The 14,403-nt window shown below is 37.4% G+C and overlaps 1 protein-coding gene across 5 annotated transcripts in view; it reads right to left on the bottom strand.

The window, feature by feature from the left end:
- Positions 1-14,403, bottom strand: part of LOC121641896 (protein unc-13 homolog C) — a 94,997-nt gene that overhangs the window by 61,803 nt on the left and 18,791 nt on the right. For all 5 annotated transcript variants that reach the window (XM_041988263.1, XM_041988272.1, XM_041988289.1 and 2 more), the window contains 6 exons: positions 12,285-12,504; positions 11,119-11,346; positions 6,173-6,314; positions 4,029-4,198; positions 1,463-1,578; positions 1,121-1,284 (listed from right to left, as the gene is read on the bottom strand). In XM_041988263.1, the coding sequence (XP_041844197.1) occupies positions 1,121-1,284; positions 1,463-1,578; positions 4,029-4,198; positions 6,173-6,314; positions 11,119-11,346; positions 12,285-12,504 (1,040 nt within the window). The remainder of the gene's footprint in view (positions 1-1,120; positions 1,285-1,462; positions 1,579-4,028; positions 4,199-6,172; positions 6,315-11,118; positions 11,347-12,284; positions 12,505-14,403) is intronic.

Below are 14,403 nucleotides of genomic sequence, written 5' to 3'. Positions count from 1 at the left end.
CTGTATAATGCATACCCGTAGTAGTCAAAGCATTGTTGTAATTATTTTAAATAAATCCCACAAAATAAAAAAGTACATACTGGCAGGAAATTATGAGGGAGGGATGAGTACAGATATTTAATTTTTTGCCTGTGGAGTTGAAACACTCTACAGGTGCTAACATTAAACCACACTAAGACTGAGAATACTCTTGCTTTGAATTAAGCATTGCATCCAACCATCGTTTATATTCTGCAAATTTGGTAGCTTTGTCCAGTCTGACTTCTCTGGAGTCTCCCCTGATGGAATCCTCAAATAACAACTACTCTCCTATGTGAAAGTGTGTTTGAAAAACAAGTATATTTCTGGCCTAACACTGGCAACAGACAATCTAACTTATTAAACATCGGTCAGATTTAGTAAATGCTGTTGTCAGTTGGCAGTTTGTTCAGCATCTAACATAAGATATGATAACGGCAGCATCTTTTTGGGCTGAGGAAAATCTATTGCATCTGCAGGATGATTCAAGTCCCAAAAATGAAACTGCAGCAGTTATTGGTGAACCACAAGACAGATAAAGGTATGCATGGTGCCAACTCCTGCAGTGTTAACCATTACTTGGACACTGTAATGCTCACCAGCATTGCATGACTATGATCAATATTTAATGATTCAAACTTTACAAATGTGTGTGTGCATGGATGTGTATATCTGTGTGTGTGTGTGTGTGTGTGTGCGTGTGTGTGTGTGTGTGTGTGTGTGTGTGTGTGTGTGTGTGTGTGTGTGTGTGTGTGTGTGTGTGTGTGTGTGTGTGGAGGGTAACAAAGAAATAGACATTTACAGATGGACAGGGTCACAGTGGATCAGAGAGACGGTCAAAGAGGAAAACAAGCTGCTGTTTATGTGTGTCTGTGATCAATGTGACCATGCCTGGTTAAGTTTTCTCCAGCAGACCAACAACTAATCAATCAGACGGAGGAACTCAATCGCCTTCTAAGCTTTGATTCTGCTGAGGAGACATCTTTACAACTCCTATTCTCCTTCTACTCTCCTTCTCTCATTCCCTACTCTCCTCCACTCTGCCCAATGAGACAATGACAGATTGGTGAGGTAAAAGGCCATAGATCAGGGTGGTACTAACGTCATAGCCTGATAGATGGACTCCACTCCGTATCTCATGGCGAATTCATCCACTATCTCCTGAGACACATCGTCAAAGTAGACCTTCCATGCATCGTCCCCTTTCACCTTAGGGATCTTCACCACTCCGCTGCTCTTCACCTCAGTCAGGTAGTGGAACAGGTTCTGTTGAGCAGTACAAAAGATAAGAAGACAATTTTATGAGATGGTATAGGCTTGCTGAAGATGACCCTTATCGCCTCTGTAGCTGTCTGCAAAGATAATGCTTAGCTACTCAAAGATAATGACTGGATTGAAGTGGAAAAAAAATTGGTTCAATACTGAATCACATTCTGCTCGTTACCTCATGTAAACAGGTGTACTGGCCATGAGGAGGAGCAACATTCTCCTCCCCTTTCATCTCAACGCTAATCTTCAGTCTGATGGCACCAGATACAGCAGACTTATCAGTTCTTTTATCTGTAACACACAACCAAGAGGAAAAATTCACTTGGGATAAAATTAGATTATATGAAAAAATTGTAAACTTACAAGCAACATTTCTTACAAACTACAATTTGTATTGTGACGCCTCTAGTAAAATCACTGTTTTCTTTGTGCTTCATGATGCTGTGAATCTACTGGGTTCTGAGATTGTTTATAAATTTGCTTTCTTCTCTGCACAGCACTTCAAGCTGTAGTGGGCAAGGGACAATTAAACTAGTAAAAGTCCTGGAAAATGATGAAATTCTCTGAGTTTTATAATGTTCAGTAAAAACTCAGGTACATAAGAGGTCACCCTTACTGCGCAAAAAAAGAAGACAAAAAAGAAGAAGAAAGTTTAGCAGTCAGTAGAAATATGTTCTTGACATCATAAAAATAAGACATATACAGCACTGAGAAATTAAAGATGCATAGCTTACAGCAATATTCAAATGAAGAAATTCACAGAAACAACGTTGTGAGCCACAGAAATTATGACAGAACTGTGGAGACTTGTAATAAACCTTCTCCATGCTTTCACATTCAGTTTATCTGTTATTTGTCAAATGAATGAAATATTACTCAACAGTCAACTGGTCAAGTGACAGGAAAGTGAAAAATAATAACCTAACAAAGCAATAGAGTGCAGTGCTACAAATACAAAAGCCTCAGCTGAAGAGTATCTGAAGAGGCTTTGAGAGAAGAGCAGCTGGAGGGGCGGACACCCACACCAGCAATGGCCTGTTTAAACATTCATTGTGGAAATTTAAAAAAGCATAGAACAGCAACAGTGGGCAGAGGTTACTACTACCACAAATTGCTTCCTTTTAGCTAAAGAGGCAAACAAAGGCAACACCCGCCAGTCATAATAGTTGAACAGAAGTGGGAGCTCTCATTATGATGCAATTCAGCCTCAGGCAGCATTGTGACTTCACCCTAATGGTTTATCAAGTTATCTATTAGAACAGAAACCGTGGAAAACAACACTTGCTACATGCAAGAGATGATAAGAAAGGAGTAAGAAAGTGTATATAAGGGACAGTAAAACAGGCATATGTAATAGGCCTATTCATGTGTAAACTTTGTCAAACATATTACTGTGATAATTATTAGCTGGGAAGCTTAATTTTTATTTTTCTATTTTTGGTACTGGTACAGCATCCAAAAATACAAGAACATACAAACCTTTGATCATGAGATTATTGTTTCTGCAATTTTACATCACTGCCTTCTGTGGTTTTAGGTTCTCACATTTGGTATTTTTCCTGGCTTTTTTAACATAGAGCAAATTAATTAAATTAAATTAAAAATGTATTTTTATAAGATGCAAAACAAATAAAAGAAGAAAATAAACACACACAAACACACATAAAATGTGATGAATTATTAATGTTTTATAATTATAATTTATTTTCCTATCACTGATGTGAAACTGCTGTGAGGAAAAAATATCATGGGGATCCATCCACACCAGGAGCCAGTCCACCCATGTCCACAGAGGCCGCCACCATGGCAACCACCCTGATCAGGGCAGACCGGGGCCTACACTATAGCCATAAGGCTGCAGTGCAGGGCCCTAGTAACCAAGACAAGGGCGATCACCACGGCAACAATCCCAGACTGAGCAGGCAAAACCACCAGAGTGGTGGATCCCCATGAGGAAAACACTGGAGTTAAAACAAAGATTAAATAACCTAAAAAAAACAATAAGAATGAATGAATGAATAAATAAATGAATGAATGAATGAATGACTGAATGAATGAATGAATGAATGAATGAATGAATGAATGAATGAATGAAAAGTAATACAGCTGAGTAAAATGAGAATAAAATAACGTGAAATAAAATGATAAAAAAAAAAACTTAAAATCAAATAGAAATTTAATTAAAAGCTAGGCTAATAAAGGTAAGTCTTAAGCCTCTTTTTTTTAAAAAAATATCTCTTTTAAAAACATGATCTCTCTCTTTCCCTCAGGACCAATAATTAAAACTTCAGTTTAGTCCTGATTAAGCTGTAAGAAGTTCTCTGCCATCCATGACTTTATATCTAAAATACAGTTTATAACTGGCTCCAGGTCATCAGGAGACACGGCGATGTAAAGCTGTGTATCATCAGCATAGCTGTGAAAATCAATGCCATGTCTCCTGAAGACATCCCCAGAGGCAACATGCACAAATTAAAAAGTATTGTGCCTAAAATTGATCCTTGGGGAACCCCACAACTGACTTTATGGACTCCTCAGGAGCATGTATCTATACATGTTTCTTTTTGTGTGTGTGTGTGTGTGTGTGTGCACGCGGATGTGTGTCAACACTTAATATGAGGCATGATATTGAACTATATCAAGGAACTGTAAAAACGTAACATATTAAAAATAAATTCAACACTTGCGTTCAGACGTGAATAATGTGAGAATATAATGTGAGAATAAAATGGAAAACATACCCAGATTGTACCAAACATCCATCTCTCCACTGAGAGTGCGAACTTCGATGATGGTCTGGCCCAAGAAATCATCTGATTCCCGCTTGAAATGTTGCTTTACCCGTGACTTGATGTCATCGTCTTCATCCCAGACACGCACCTTTATGCGGTCAGTTGCATTGTGACATTCACTGTGAGATGAAAGATGATTACACTGGTTCAAAATGGTCATAACAACATCAACACTTACAAATGCAGCAGTTTTTTTCAGTGACAGCTCATCAGGTTGGGGTATTCAGCAGAGCAGAAAAGTGGTCAGATTCACAACCAAAGCTTAAACGCAAGATCAGACAAGCAAATACTGACTGACTTTTCTCTAAGTAACATATGTAAAACAATTCTTGTCAAGATCCAGATGACTGTGCATGGGTTTGTATGAGGACCTTGCATTAATGTGGAGGAGACCTCGGTCTCAGATAAGAATTGTCGGCCTCTATTCACAATCTCAGTATTTTTATTCTCTTCCATTCCATGCTAAAATTACAACAAAGAGATGAATGATTCACAGCAATGAAAATGTAGCATTCGCATAAAGCATTTAATTTATGAGTAACTACTACTGCAAAATATCCATCTCTAGTCCTTCTTGCTTACATGAAGCTGAATAATGTTTCACAGTAATGACACGGCTAAGCAGAGCAAAGGTGGCCTAAGCACTTCTGATGGGGTCGGACTGTTGGGCTCTAAAATTAAAACCGACAGATTACATTTTGTCCGAATGACATCTTGGAGTATGACAGCCAGCGAAACAGTATCTGCGGTATTTATTTTAACTAATCTCTTTCAGGGGGAAGCACTAACTGCTGCTGCACCAGCCCAGGACTCTTTGCCAAGCACAAAGTAATGTATCGCTCTATTAATCTACATCCCTGTAGTAATGGGAAAGAGTTTTATTACAGCCACCACAGGAGTCTCTTTGCAGGTGTGGAGCCTGGTCTGCACACAGAAACATTCGGAAAATCTCAGTGGCATAAAATATTACTGGTAACTGTAACCATAGTAATTGAAAGACCTGCACTTTGAGAAGGGACGGAACCACATATGCACACTGAATTATACTATAATGACAATTAAGAAAATACTTTCACTTTCTCATGAGATGAATAAGCTAAAAGATAAGTACCAACAAAGGATAGATGCAGAGAAACTCACCACTAACCTAAATGACATACAAAAAAGAAGAAAAATGCCATTAGCTGCTCTCACTTTGGTTTAACTCATGATTAAACCTCCCCCATCCTTTACAGTGGCTCCCCAGTGCACAAAATAAACTGAGGATTACAGTTAAACAGAAAAGTAAAATAAGAAACATTGAATGGAGAAGACTGTTGATGCCTTGTGGATTAAGGCCAGAATCAAATGATATTTTTTATATTATTAAACTGTGAATTTGATCTTACCAATTGAACTGGCCTGAGAGTAGGAAATTATCTATGTTGTATTTCAGGTGAATAACTGCTAACTACTGTGGACTATTACATTTTCTATCCAGGTCTGGACAAAGCTGTGCAGCACCTGAGAAAAAAAATCTCTCTTTCTTTTCAGTCTGGGTCTTGCTTCAGTTCTTGCTTCCCTCTCAACAAGATCATCTATTAAGGTAAGCATAGCAAACCTACGAGGAGATTCAAAGAGCCACACAAAAAAACGTAAAACATAAAAGTCAATTAAATACCCGAGGCAGTCTCCTGGAAACTTGCCTACAATCTTAGATTAGCAGGATAACCTAGCAACCCATTCAAATGGCTGCATAGCTTTAAATGTAGCTGTGTAGAAAATAATTAGGAATTGAAACAAAAGATAGAAAGAGAGGCAGAGAGGTGACCAGGAAATTTAATGGTGAGTTTAAAGACATATCCTTAGGAGAGAGTAACCTGCATTAAACACAAGTTTGATCAGTGGAGCACAGAAAAAATAAACAGAATTAGAAAAGCAAAACATCATAATGATGGAGCAATGCTTCAACTTTTCCAAAATCTCTGCATTGTAGTTGACCTGTAACAGTTCACTGCTGAGCTATCAAGTTAGGCTTAGTCACTCGTTTACTAATGACTCGCATTTCTCTGAAACAGATCAGAAGGTCAGAAAAATAATTACAGAGAACTTACAAGTAGAACTTCTCCTCCCAGACAGGGTTGAGGTTGCCAAAGATGGTCTTTGTCCTACGTTTGGTCTTGCCAACCTGGACTGTGACGTAAGGGTCGCTGGAGCCGGTTTTATCCTTGGCCTGCAAACCCTGTGCACTCATGACTAAACACAACACAGAGGTGGCGAACAGGAAGAAGTTGTGTAAGCAATGCAAGCTGCATATCTGAACAGGTCAATACAGGGTGAACATAAAATGTGACTTCTGCTAAAAATTCTTCTGCCATTACAGATGTAGACCTAAATAGTTTTATGAGCAAATTATTTTAAAGTGAAGTGGAAATGTTACATCAGAGTATCAAAACTTACATGTGTAAGAAATAAATATTTTCACATCAGTTAATTAAAATGATGGGGGAAATAAAAAATAAGGTATATTAAAGATAAACTGAATTACTTTAATATGTGATTTCCTGTCAAGGAAGGTAACATTGTCCAAACTGTTACCAGGGGATTTAACTTCCATACGAAGATGTCAGTGATGACTGAATTGGTTGTGGACTTCATTCTCAGATTCCTTGCCTACACAAACATGCCTCTTGCATGTTTTTATTTTTTATTCATCATGTGAATGGCTCTTTTAGTCTTGGACAAGCGTGTTTCTGCTCTTCAAAAACACATGGAATTTATAGCAACTACACATGCTCATGAGCTATTTTTAACCCTCAATTTTCACCTTTGAATCTGCAGCTATCTTCCATTAGTCTGTTGATATGGGCAACTACATAAATCAGTGTTTGGTAACCATGTCAACATCTTGTGCTTGCTTTATTTTCAGTCTTAGTAGACTTAAAACTTCTTCACAACATCAGACCGTGCAGATCATCTGTGAGTCTGTACAAGTCTTCTGAGAGAAATTTTCTTATTAAATGATGCCAGACATGAAAAAAATAAAGGATTAAAAAGTGAACAAACGACACAGAGTGAGGTTTATTGACCTATAATTCTTGCCTTCATAACCTATAAACAATAATGACTCTGCTCTTGATGGAAATGTGGAGATATAATATTTGGATTGCTAACAGAAAATTCTCATTAGCCCCAACTACCAAGTGCACTATGGCCCTCATAAATATTAACCTGAATAGTTCTTGCCAAGCATAAGTAATTAGTGAAATTAACATGGGATGCATGCAAATATTTTGCATTTATAATTTGCAAAAAACTGTCAAGGAACGTGGAAGCAGGAGAGGAGGTGGAGGGACCCAAACCGACTCAAAGAGAGACAGATGGATGAATGACTAAAGATCATTTAAATAAAAAAAACAAAACAAAAAAACACTGCAGAATCAGGAACACTGGCAACTAAACTAACAAAAGACCAAACTATAAAAACTGGAATAATAAAACAAACATACACAATGAACTGGCAATGAATGAAGGAAAATCTGGAGAATATATACAGAGGGACTGATTACAAAACAAGAAACAGTTATAACAATTAATGACCTCAAGCAGGGAAAAGGAATTAAAGCAAACACAATACATAAGGGGGGAAAAAAATAAAAGAAGAAACAAGACAGAACTAAACAGAAGACTACAACCTGAGACCGCAAAAGAACATAAAACCTGCAGATCATAACAAAAACTACAGTGTTTACGTGTGCAATTCACATTAAATATATTTTCTAAGCTCACCTTGTTTCTTTTATGCCACTAGAAATGATAATATTGAACTGAAGTTGGTAGGACTGTCAGGTGCTTCAATCATAAAACAAAAATTTAAGCAAACAGAATTTTTACATGATAACGGTTCAAAATAAAATAAACAAAAAAAAAAACAAAAAAAAAAACAAAACGTCTGTTTAAATCAAAATATAATTCAAAGAAAGAACTGAGGAGAAGTTTCCAACGGATTGTGTTGAACCTTAAAGAAAAAGAGCAGTTTAAAGGTACTGGCACAGTCCACTTAGCTTGCAAAAGCTGAGAGTGCAATGCAGCCATCAATCACTCTTTTTAAAATTGTGTATAACTTCAGTGTATCTATTATTCATCTCCTAAATCCTGGCTATAGGTAGATACTACCCCCTGTGTGCATGCCCGCTGATACAATGTGTCCATGCTGAGCTAGCACTTAGCTCCAAACAGAAAGCGAAGATTCAGGATGGTGGGCGCAGGGAAGGAGACACAGTAGTATTTCACAGCACCATAAAAGGGAAAAAGGACACTGCTGCATTAAATATGCATAAGTGGCAGTCTAAATAATTCAGGGTACATATATATCTTTCAGCTCAATGCTGACAAGTTAGTGGGCAGGATATAGAGGTTTTGGGGTCCATGGCCTGCTTGCTCCAAAATAACTGAAAAATCAAATGCCACGTGTATGGGGAGGTCAAAGACAGGGACATTAGTATTAAGGTGTTAGCATGCCTCCTACAAAAGGCTTATTGGATTACTAAAATGACATTTAAAACTCCTTCTCCAACATAATTTTATGTAGATTTTTTTTTCCTTGCCACAACACTATTAAGGCTGACTATTAAGGCCTGTTTTTACAACAGTTTTAAGTATGGTTGCAAATTGTGGGTTTCCTTGTGTTAAACAAAGTAAACTGAGATCAAATTAGTTTTGACTGTTTATAAAATTCAAACTACACTAAATCCTTTAGTGACTCAAACTGATTGAACTATTCAAAAATATACCAACATTTATATCTGTATTAAAAAGTGTTAAAAAAAAAGGATAATTTAAGATAAGAAAGTGAAATGTTCCATTTCAGTAAAGAAGACATTCTTTATCTGTTTGGAGCATAGGCTGTGCATGTCCTTAGAAACTGTGGCTCTAAATATTTAAGACAGGAACATCCAGGTTACTAGTGGGGGCATTGTAGGGTTAAACTTCACTAGATATCCAATTTGTCCCTCAATTTAGAGCCTGAAGTACAATAATTTATTTTTTTTTTGTTTGTTTATTTATTTTTTTTATATATTCATTGCTTGCATGCTTCAAATCCAAAGGTTTTTATGGTTGACTAGTGTACCCCAGGTAGACTAAACAGGTAACAGTCACAGCACACAAGCAAAATCAGTTTGGTTGCATACAGAGTGCTTAAGAAGTGGGAGGTCTACCTTGAAAGTGAGACTAAAAAGAAAGCATAGTCTCGGTCTAAGAGTGCTGCTGTGCACCACTGTTTTTACTCAATGAATAATAAAATAAAGAAATAACATGTCAATAACCACATTCTAAAATAGGGCAGTCAATAAGCCTCTGGGAAATTGGCAGAGTTATAACAGGGTCAAACTTCTTCTTCTCTTTTATTGTTTTTTTTTTCTTCTCCCAATCTTTTTCTCTCTCCCCTTTTCCAGTCATTTTCCCACCTTCTCTAGTAGTCTCTCCTCCCTCACTCACCATTTTTTTTTTCTATTTTTCTCTATTTTGTATGGACACTGAAAGACATGCAAGGTGGGCAATAAATAAGCTGGACTTGGCACTGATGCTGCAAAAAAGGATTGGAGTCCTGGGTGAAGTTCTTGACCTTCTTACTGGAGCTTGTTTACCAGAGACACCGGCGAACTAATCTATAAGATCAATAATTATGTGATAGTAGCTACTCCCTAATTTATTCTGCCCCATGTCTACTAGCACACAGCACGAGTCCTGGAGGGCTGTGTTCAACAAGGAGGAGGCAGTGCTTCAAGAGATGAGTATAAAGAGACAATAGCACCACAAAAAGAATATATTTATAAATAGCTGAGAAATGGGAATCAAAAAATGAATTCATGAAGAATAAAAGCTGAAGTTACAAAAATAATATTTGCGGGGCAAAAAGCAATACATGGCAGTAAGTCCATTATTATGTAATTTAATAATGCTTCTATATGATTTCATTTGTCCCTATTTTTTCCACATGGCTTTTACTTTTTCTTATTGATGTTTGTACTACTGCTTTTCCTATTTCTCACTACTATTCACACAATACTCTGCTGTATGCTTCCCCCCTCTTACATTCCTTTATTTCTACACATAAATTACATTAAGTACACAAGACTGTGTGATTCTGTATATTTCAAGATACATATACACATACATAGATACATATACTTTTTATTACATGATAGCGATTTTTATGTTAGTGCATTTTAAAATTTGCTAATTATGAAAATATGAATATCAAAAGAAGGTTGTGTTGCAACAAAGAAAAATAAAGCAGTAACCATATTCGGTTATGTAAGCAGCTTTGTAGAAATGCACCAAAATTCTGTGTTTGTATGCTACCCTCTCATTAAGAAAGCTGGTAAAAAAAGACAAAAGAGGCAATGCAGGACACCAAAATAATGTTGATCGTTATCTAAGTCAAGGAACTCAAAGTGCCCCAAAAAAGTGAATAAATACATAAAAAAGAAATTTTAAAAGGTTCTCTGCTTATAGTTATTATATAAGCAATTAGTCTGCTTGTAAACTGGAAATGAAAGACAAAGACATCTGTTAGCTGCAGGAGTCACCAAACCCACAGCACATGTAAAAATGAAAAGAGTTATCTAAAACATGCAACTGCCTAAATAGATGGATCAGGTGGATAAAGGACGATTTTTAGTCCTGATCTAAAGAATCACTCTTATTGTCTGTCTCTGATTAAATATGCATTGTACTTTGTGGTTTAGTGTTAAGAGGTTAATGACCAAGATGACTTAGATTAATTACAGGTAAATGCTCATTAGCATAACAGTATTTGTCATCTGCCAACACCACTTGCAGTTTTCTTGATTTGGAGTAAAGAGTTAAAGCTCATATTCACCAGGTAGGCATCCATATGCAGTAAAATCAGAGGGTGCCTATTCTATTAACTGATCAATAATGTCACACCAGAGATAAAAACTCACAAAAACAGTTAACATTATGGTATGATTCATAATTTAAGTTTCAGAGGGGTGGTGTGAATAATGCAGATATCATCAAAAAGCAGGATAACCTGTGATGCTGATCTTGGCAGACCACTTGGAGGTCCCATCCAGCACAGCCTGCTTGGCTGTCTTCAGATGGGTGGCAAAGTCCTCTTTGGAAATGTGGAACATCTCCTGGATCACCTCAAACACTTCAGGGCGGTTCTTCTCCCTTATCTTCATGCGTTCCTTCATTGCCATGATGATAGTTTGGGTCTTATCTTCTGCCCCATGTTTGGAGCTTTTCTCCACAGCCCCTAAAAAAGGCCAAGAATTTAGAAAGCTGCAAATCCATTATCCATTAATTGTTTCTATAAGTATTGCATTTAACTTTTCTAACTTAACTTGTTTAATCTAAAATACTGTATTTCAAGTGTTACTGATGAGCACAAAATGTGTCACCCACCCAGCTCCCACCATCAAATCTAATGTGTGCCTACAGGCTCCTATTGTTTTATGTGAATGCAAGACGATAAGAAAAAAGGAGCTTGTATTGACTGCCTCTCAGTATCCGATCAGATCATGTATATCTGCAATATGTATATTATAAATAAATATAACTTCAGACTGTGGCTAATCCACTTAAGAGTATGTGGGCATTGCTGGGAGGATGATTCTGAAACATCACATTGTCCTTATTTGTCTACCCTGTAATAACGCGGGTTTGTCTGATTGAAAAAGCTGATTGGACATTGTAATAAATGCCAGTGGTTCACAATGCAACATAAAACCACCCACAGCAACGAGTGATAGGGTATAAATTACATGTACTACACAGCCATCAAAGCAGAATTTCAAGCTACAAGCTTAAAGCATTTACAGTGGTGGTAATTAATTAACTGTAGGGAAGAAATTAAATTAATCAATAATTAAATCAAAGATATTACAGATAAACACCCACACTAACACTGTCTACTATTATTTAAGAAGCTATATTTTCTTTAGCTTTAACATAAATTTTACAAAAGTATGTATAAGTTGTTTAGATATGCAACATTCATATCAAGGTAGTTTAAAAGCTCCCTCACAAATGTATACATGTTTGTAAGGACGTGTTCTAAGCTGTCTCATAATCGCATGTTTGTGAGAGTGCCTGTGAGTTTATCTTAACATCAAAGTGTTACTAGATGTGAGAAAAGGATGCTTTGCCTGAGGCTTTCAGTGTGTTAATGTATAAATTCGTTTGCTCTCTTACTTTGTAAACAATCTGCATTGAGCAGGTCCTGGCACTTCTCGTGGCATTTAACGCCACACTCAGAGCACCGCATACCCTGACGGGCAATACCCCACAGAAGACCCTCGCACTCATGGCAGTAGGTGGGAGCAGTTGCTGTCCACACCTCAAAATTATGGGGTGTTGTGGATGAAATTGGGTAGATCAAAGCCTGGAGAGTCTTCTTGAAGACATGGAGTTTCTAAAAGGAAGACAAGAGGAAAAAAAAACATATAATGAGGTGTGAAGCGACTTGGAACATGTTGTTTAACTCCGGTATACCATGATATGATAAAAGTAAGATTCAATAAAACATTTAGAAGTTAATAAAAGCAAGACTGTACCTAGACTGTTTTTTAAACTGCGAAAGAGGGATATCTTTGAACCAGGTAAGAAAGTGCAGCTATCACAAAATATTTTAATGAAATTTTAGTACTTAGGTAGAAATACAGCCACAGTAAGTTCACTTCAAATAAAAGGTGCATTCTGAGAAAGATGACACTGTCAGCACACTTCTGTACTAACCTTGCAAACGAACCAAAGCTGCTATTCATCTCTATGTTTTCATGTTTTTTTCCTTCAAGCAAGAGATCTAACAGTTTACTTTTTTTTTAAAAATAACTTGTGCAGAATCCTTTCTGATGGTATTATCATTAATAGAGAGGTCAGTGTTGGTATTAGCACCTTTTCAGTCCACAGGCTTTTCTTTACATTGAGTGTTTTAGGGACTAAAGCTCCTTAAACCAAATAATAAAGTCTACAGGAGGCCTGTCTAGACTGATTGCTGTGTAAAAGAAGCCTCTTCAAACTGAATACTTCACTGCAGCAGTACTGCCATCCACCAGGGTTAAAATACAGGCAAAGACTAGCCAATTCTTGAAAGCAGAATCAATGGAGGCTGTAAATAAGCTTTTTAAAAGTGGGCATTATCTGGATTGAGAGAGAATGACACAGAAAGAGAGGGAAATGTATGGCAGTTAAATAAATCTTCAAAAAGTACTTGTTCTCTACTTCTGAGCACCAATCCTTGACCCTCCTTTCCAGCCTTCTCTTTGTTAACCCCCTGTGTGTTGACATCATGCATTAACACCTGAATGGTAACTGCACTGCCTTTTGTGACACATTTGCAGGGGCAATATTTGCACACTTGCACACATGACAGGACAATAAGGCTGTTTTGAAATTTTGCTGACACAACAAATAGACGCCAATAAAACACAGAGGGTGACAGAGGGAATCTCACTTTAATCTGAGGGTGATGAGATGAAGCAGATGTCAGAGATTTATCTGCAATCTACACAAACTAGACTCGGCCGCACCCAGAAGTCAGCTACTCGCCAATTTAATACTGAGCTGTGTAATACTGACACAGCCTGTAGGAGGTGAATGAATCAAATTTTCTATGAGCTTGGGAAATCTCAGAGCCTTCTTGCTCTCAGCTTGTCTCAGTGAGTTGACTAAGCTGGTAAATATCTATTTTTATAGCCTCTATTTTACCAAGAAATCCGCTGCTAAGAGGTTCTCTGTGTAAGTAGAAAACCACATTTTTGAAGCAGTAATGAATTTCATTCTTGCACAAGTGGTTTTAACTATTTTTATTACCACAATATGTCCTGGCCTTTTTTTCCCATGCCTTTCCCTCTTTCTGTCTCCTCACTTTGCAGCCGCTGTGAGAGGAGTGCTGCATGTGTCAGCCTCATGTGTTACACTGTGAGGTAACCCTGGTGATTTTCTGCAAGACACTGCTAGAATTGACTGGCAGCTGCAGCCTGTGCCCGAGAGCAACATGACAGAGGAGAATCTAATCTCTCCTCCTCCTCCTATCACTCCTCCATTCCAATTTCACCACCTATTGTCCTTGTCAACCACTTCATTGACAGCGCTGTCCTCCTCATCCAGTTCCAGCCTTCTGTCTCTGGCGTGGACTATTTTAGTTTTAGATTATTTTACTAAGCTAGGAGTATGTGTGTTTTTTATTTCAAGCCATAAGGCCCACAATTTAGACAGCTGGAAGTAGCATACACTTAATCCACTTAATCTAATATATGTCTCTGTTGAAAATAATTCTTAGAACCATCCAAAATTACTTGAGGGAGGGTAT

This window comes from Melanotaenia boesemani, chromosome 1 (genome assembly GCF_017639745.1).
Source record: "Melanotaenia boesemani isolate fMelBoe1 chromosome 1, fMelBoe1.pri, whole genome shotgun sequence".
Taxonomy (NCBI): Eukaryota; Metazoa; Chordata; class Actinopteri; order Atheriniformes; family Melanotaeniidae; genus Melanotaenia; species Melanotaenia boesemani.
The sequence above is the reverse complement of the archived record's forward strand: the minus strand, read 5'-3'. Positions and strand labels throughout refer to the sequence as shown.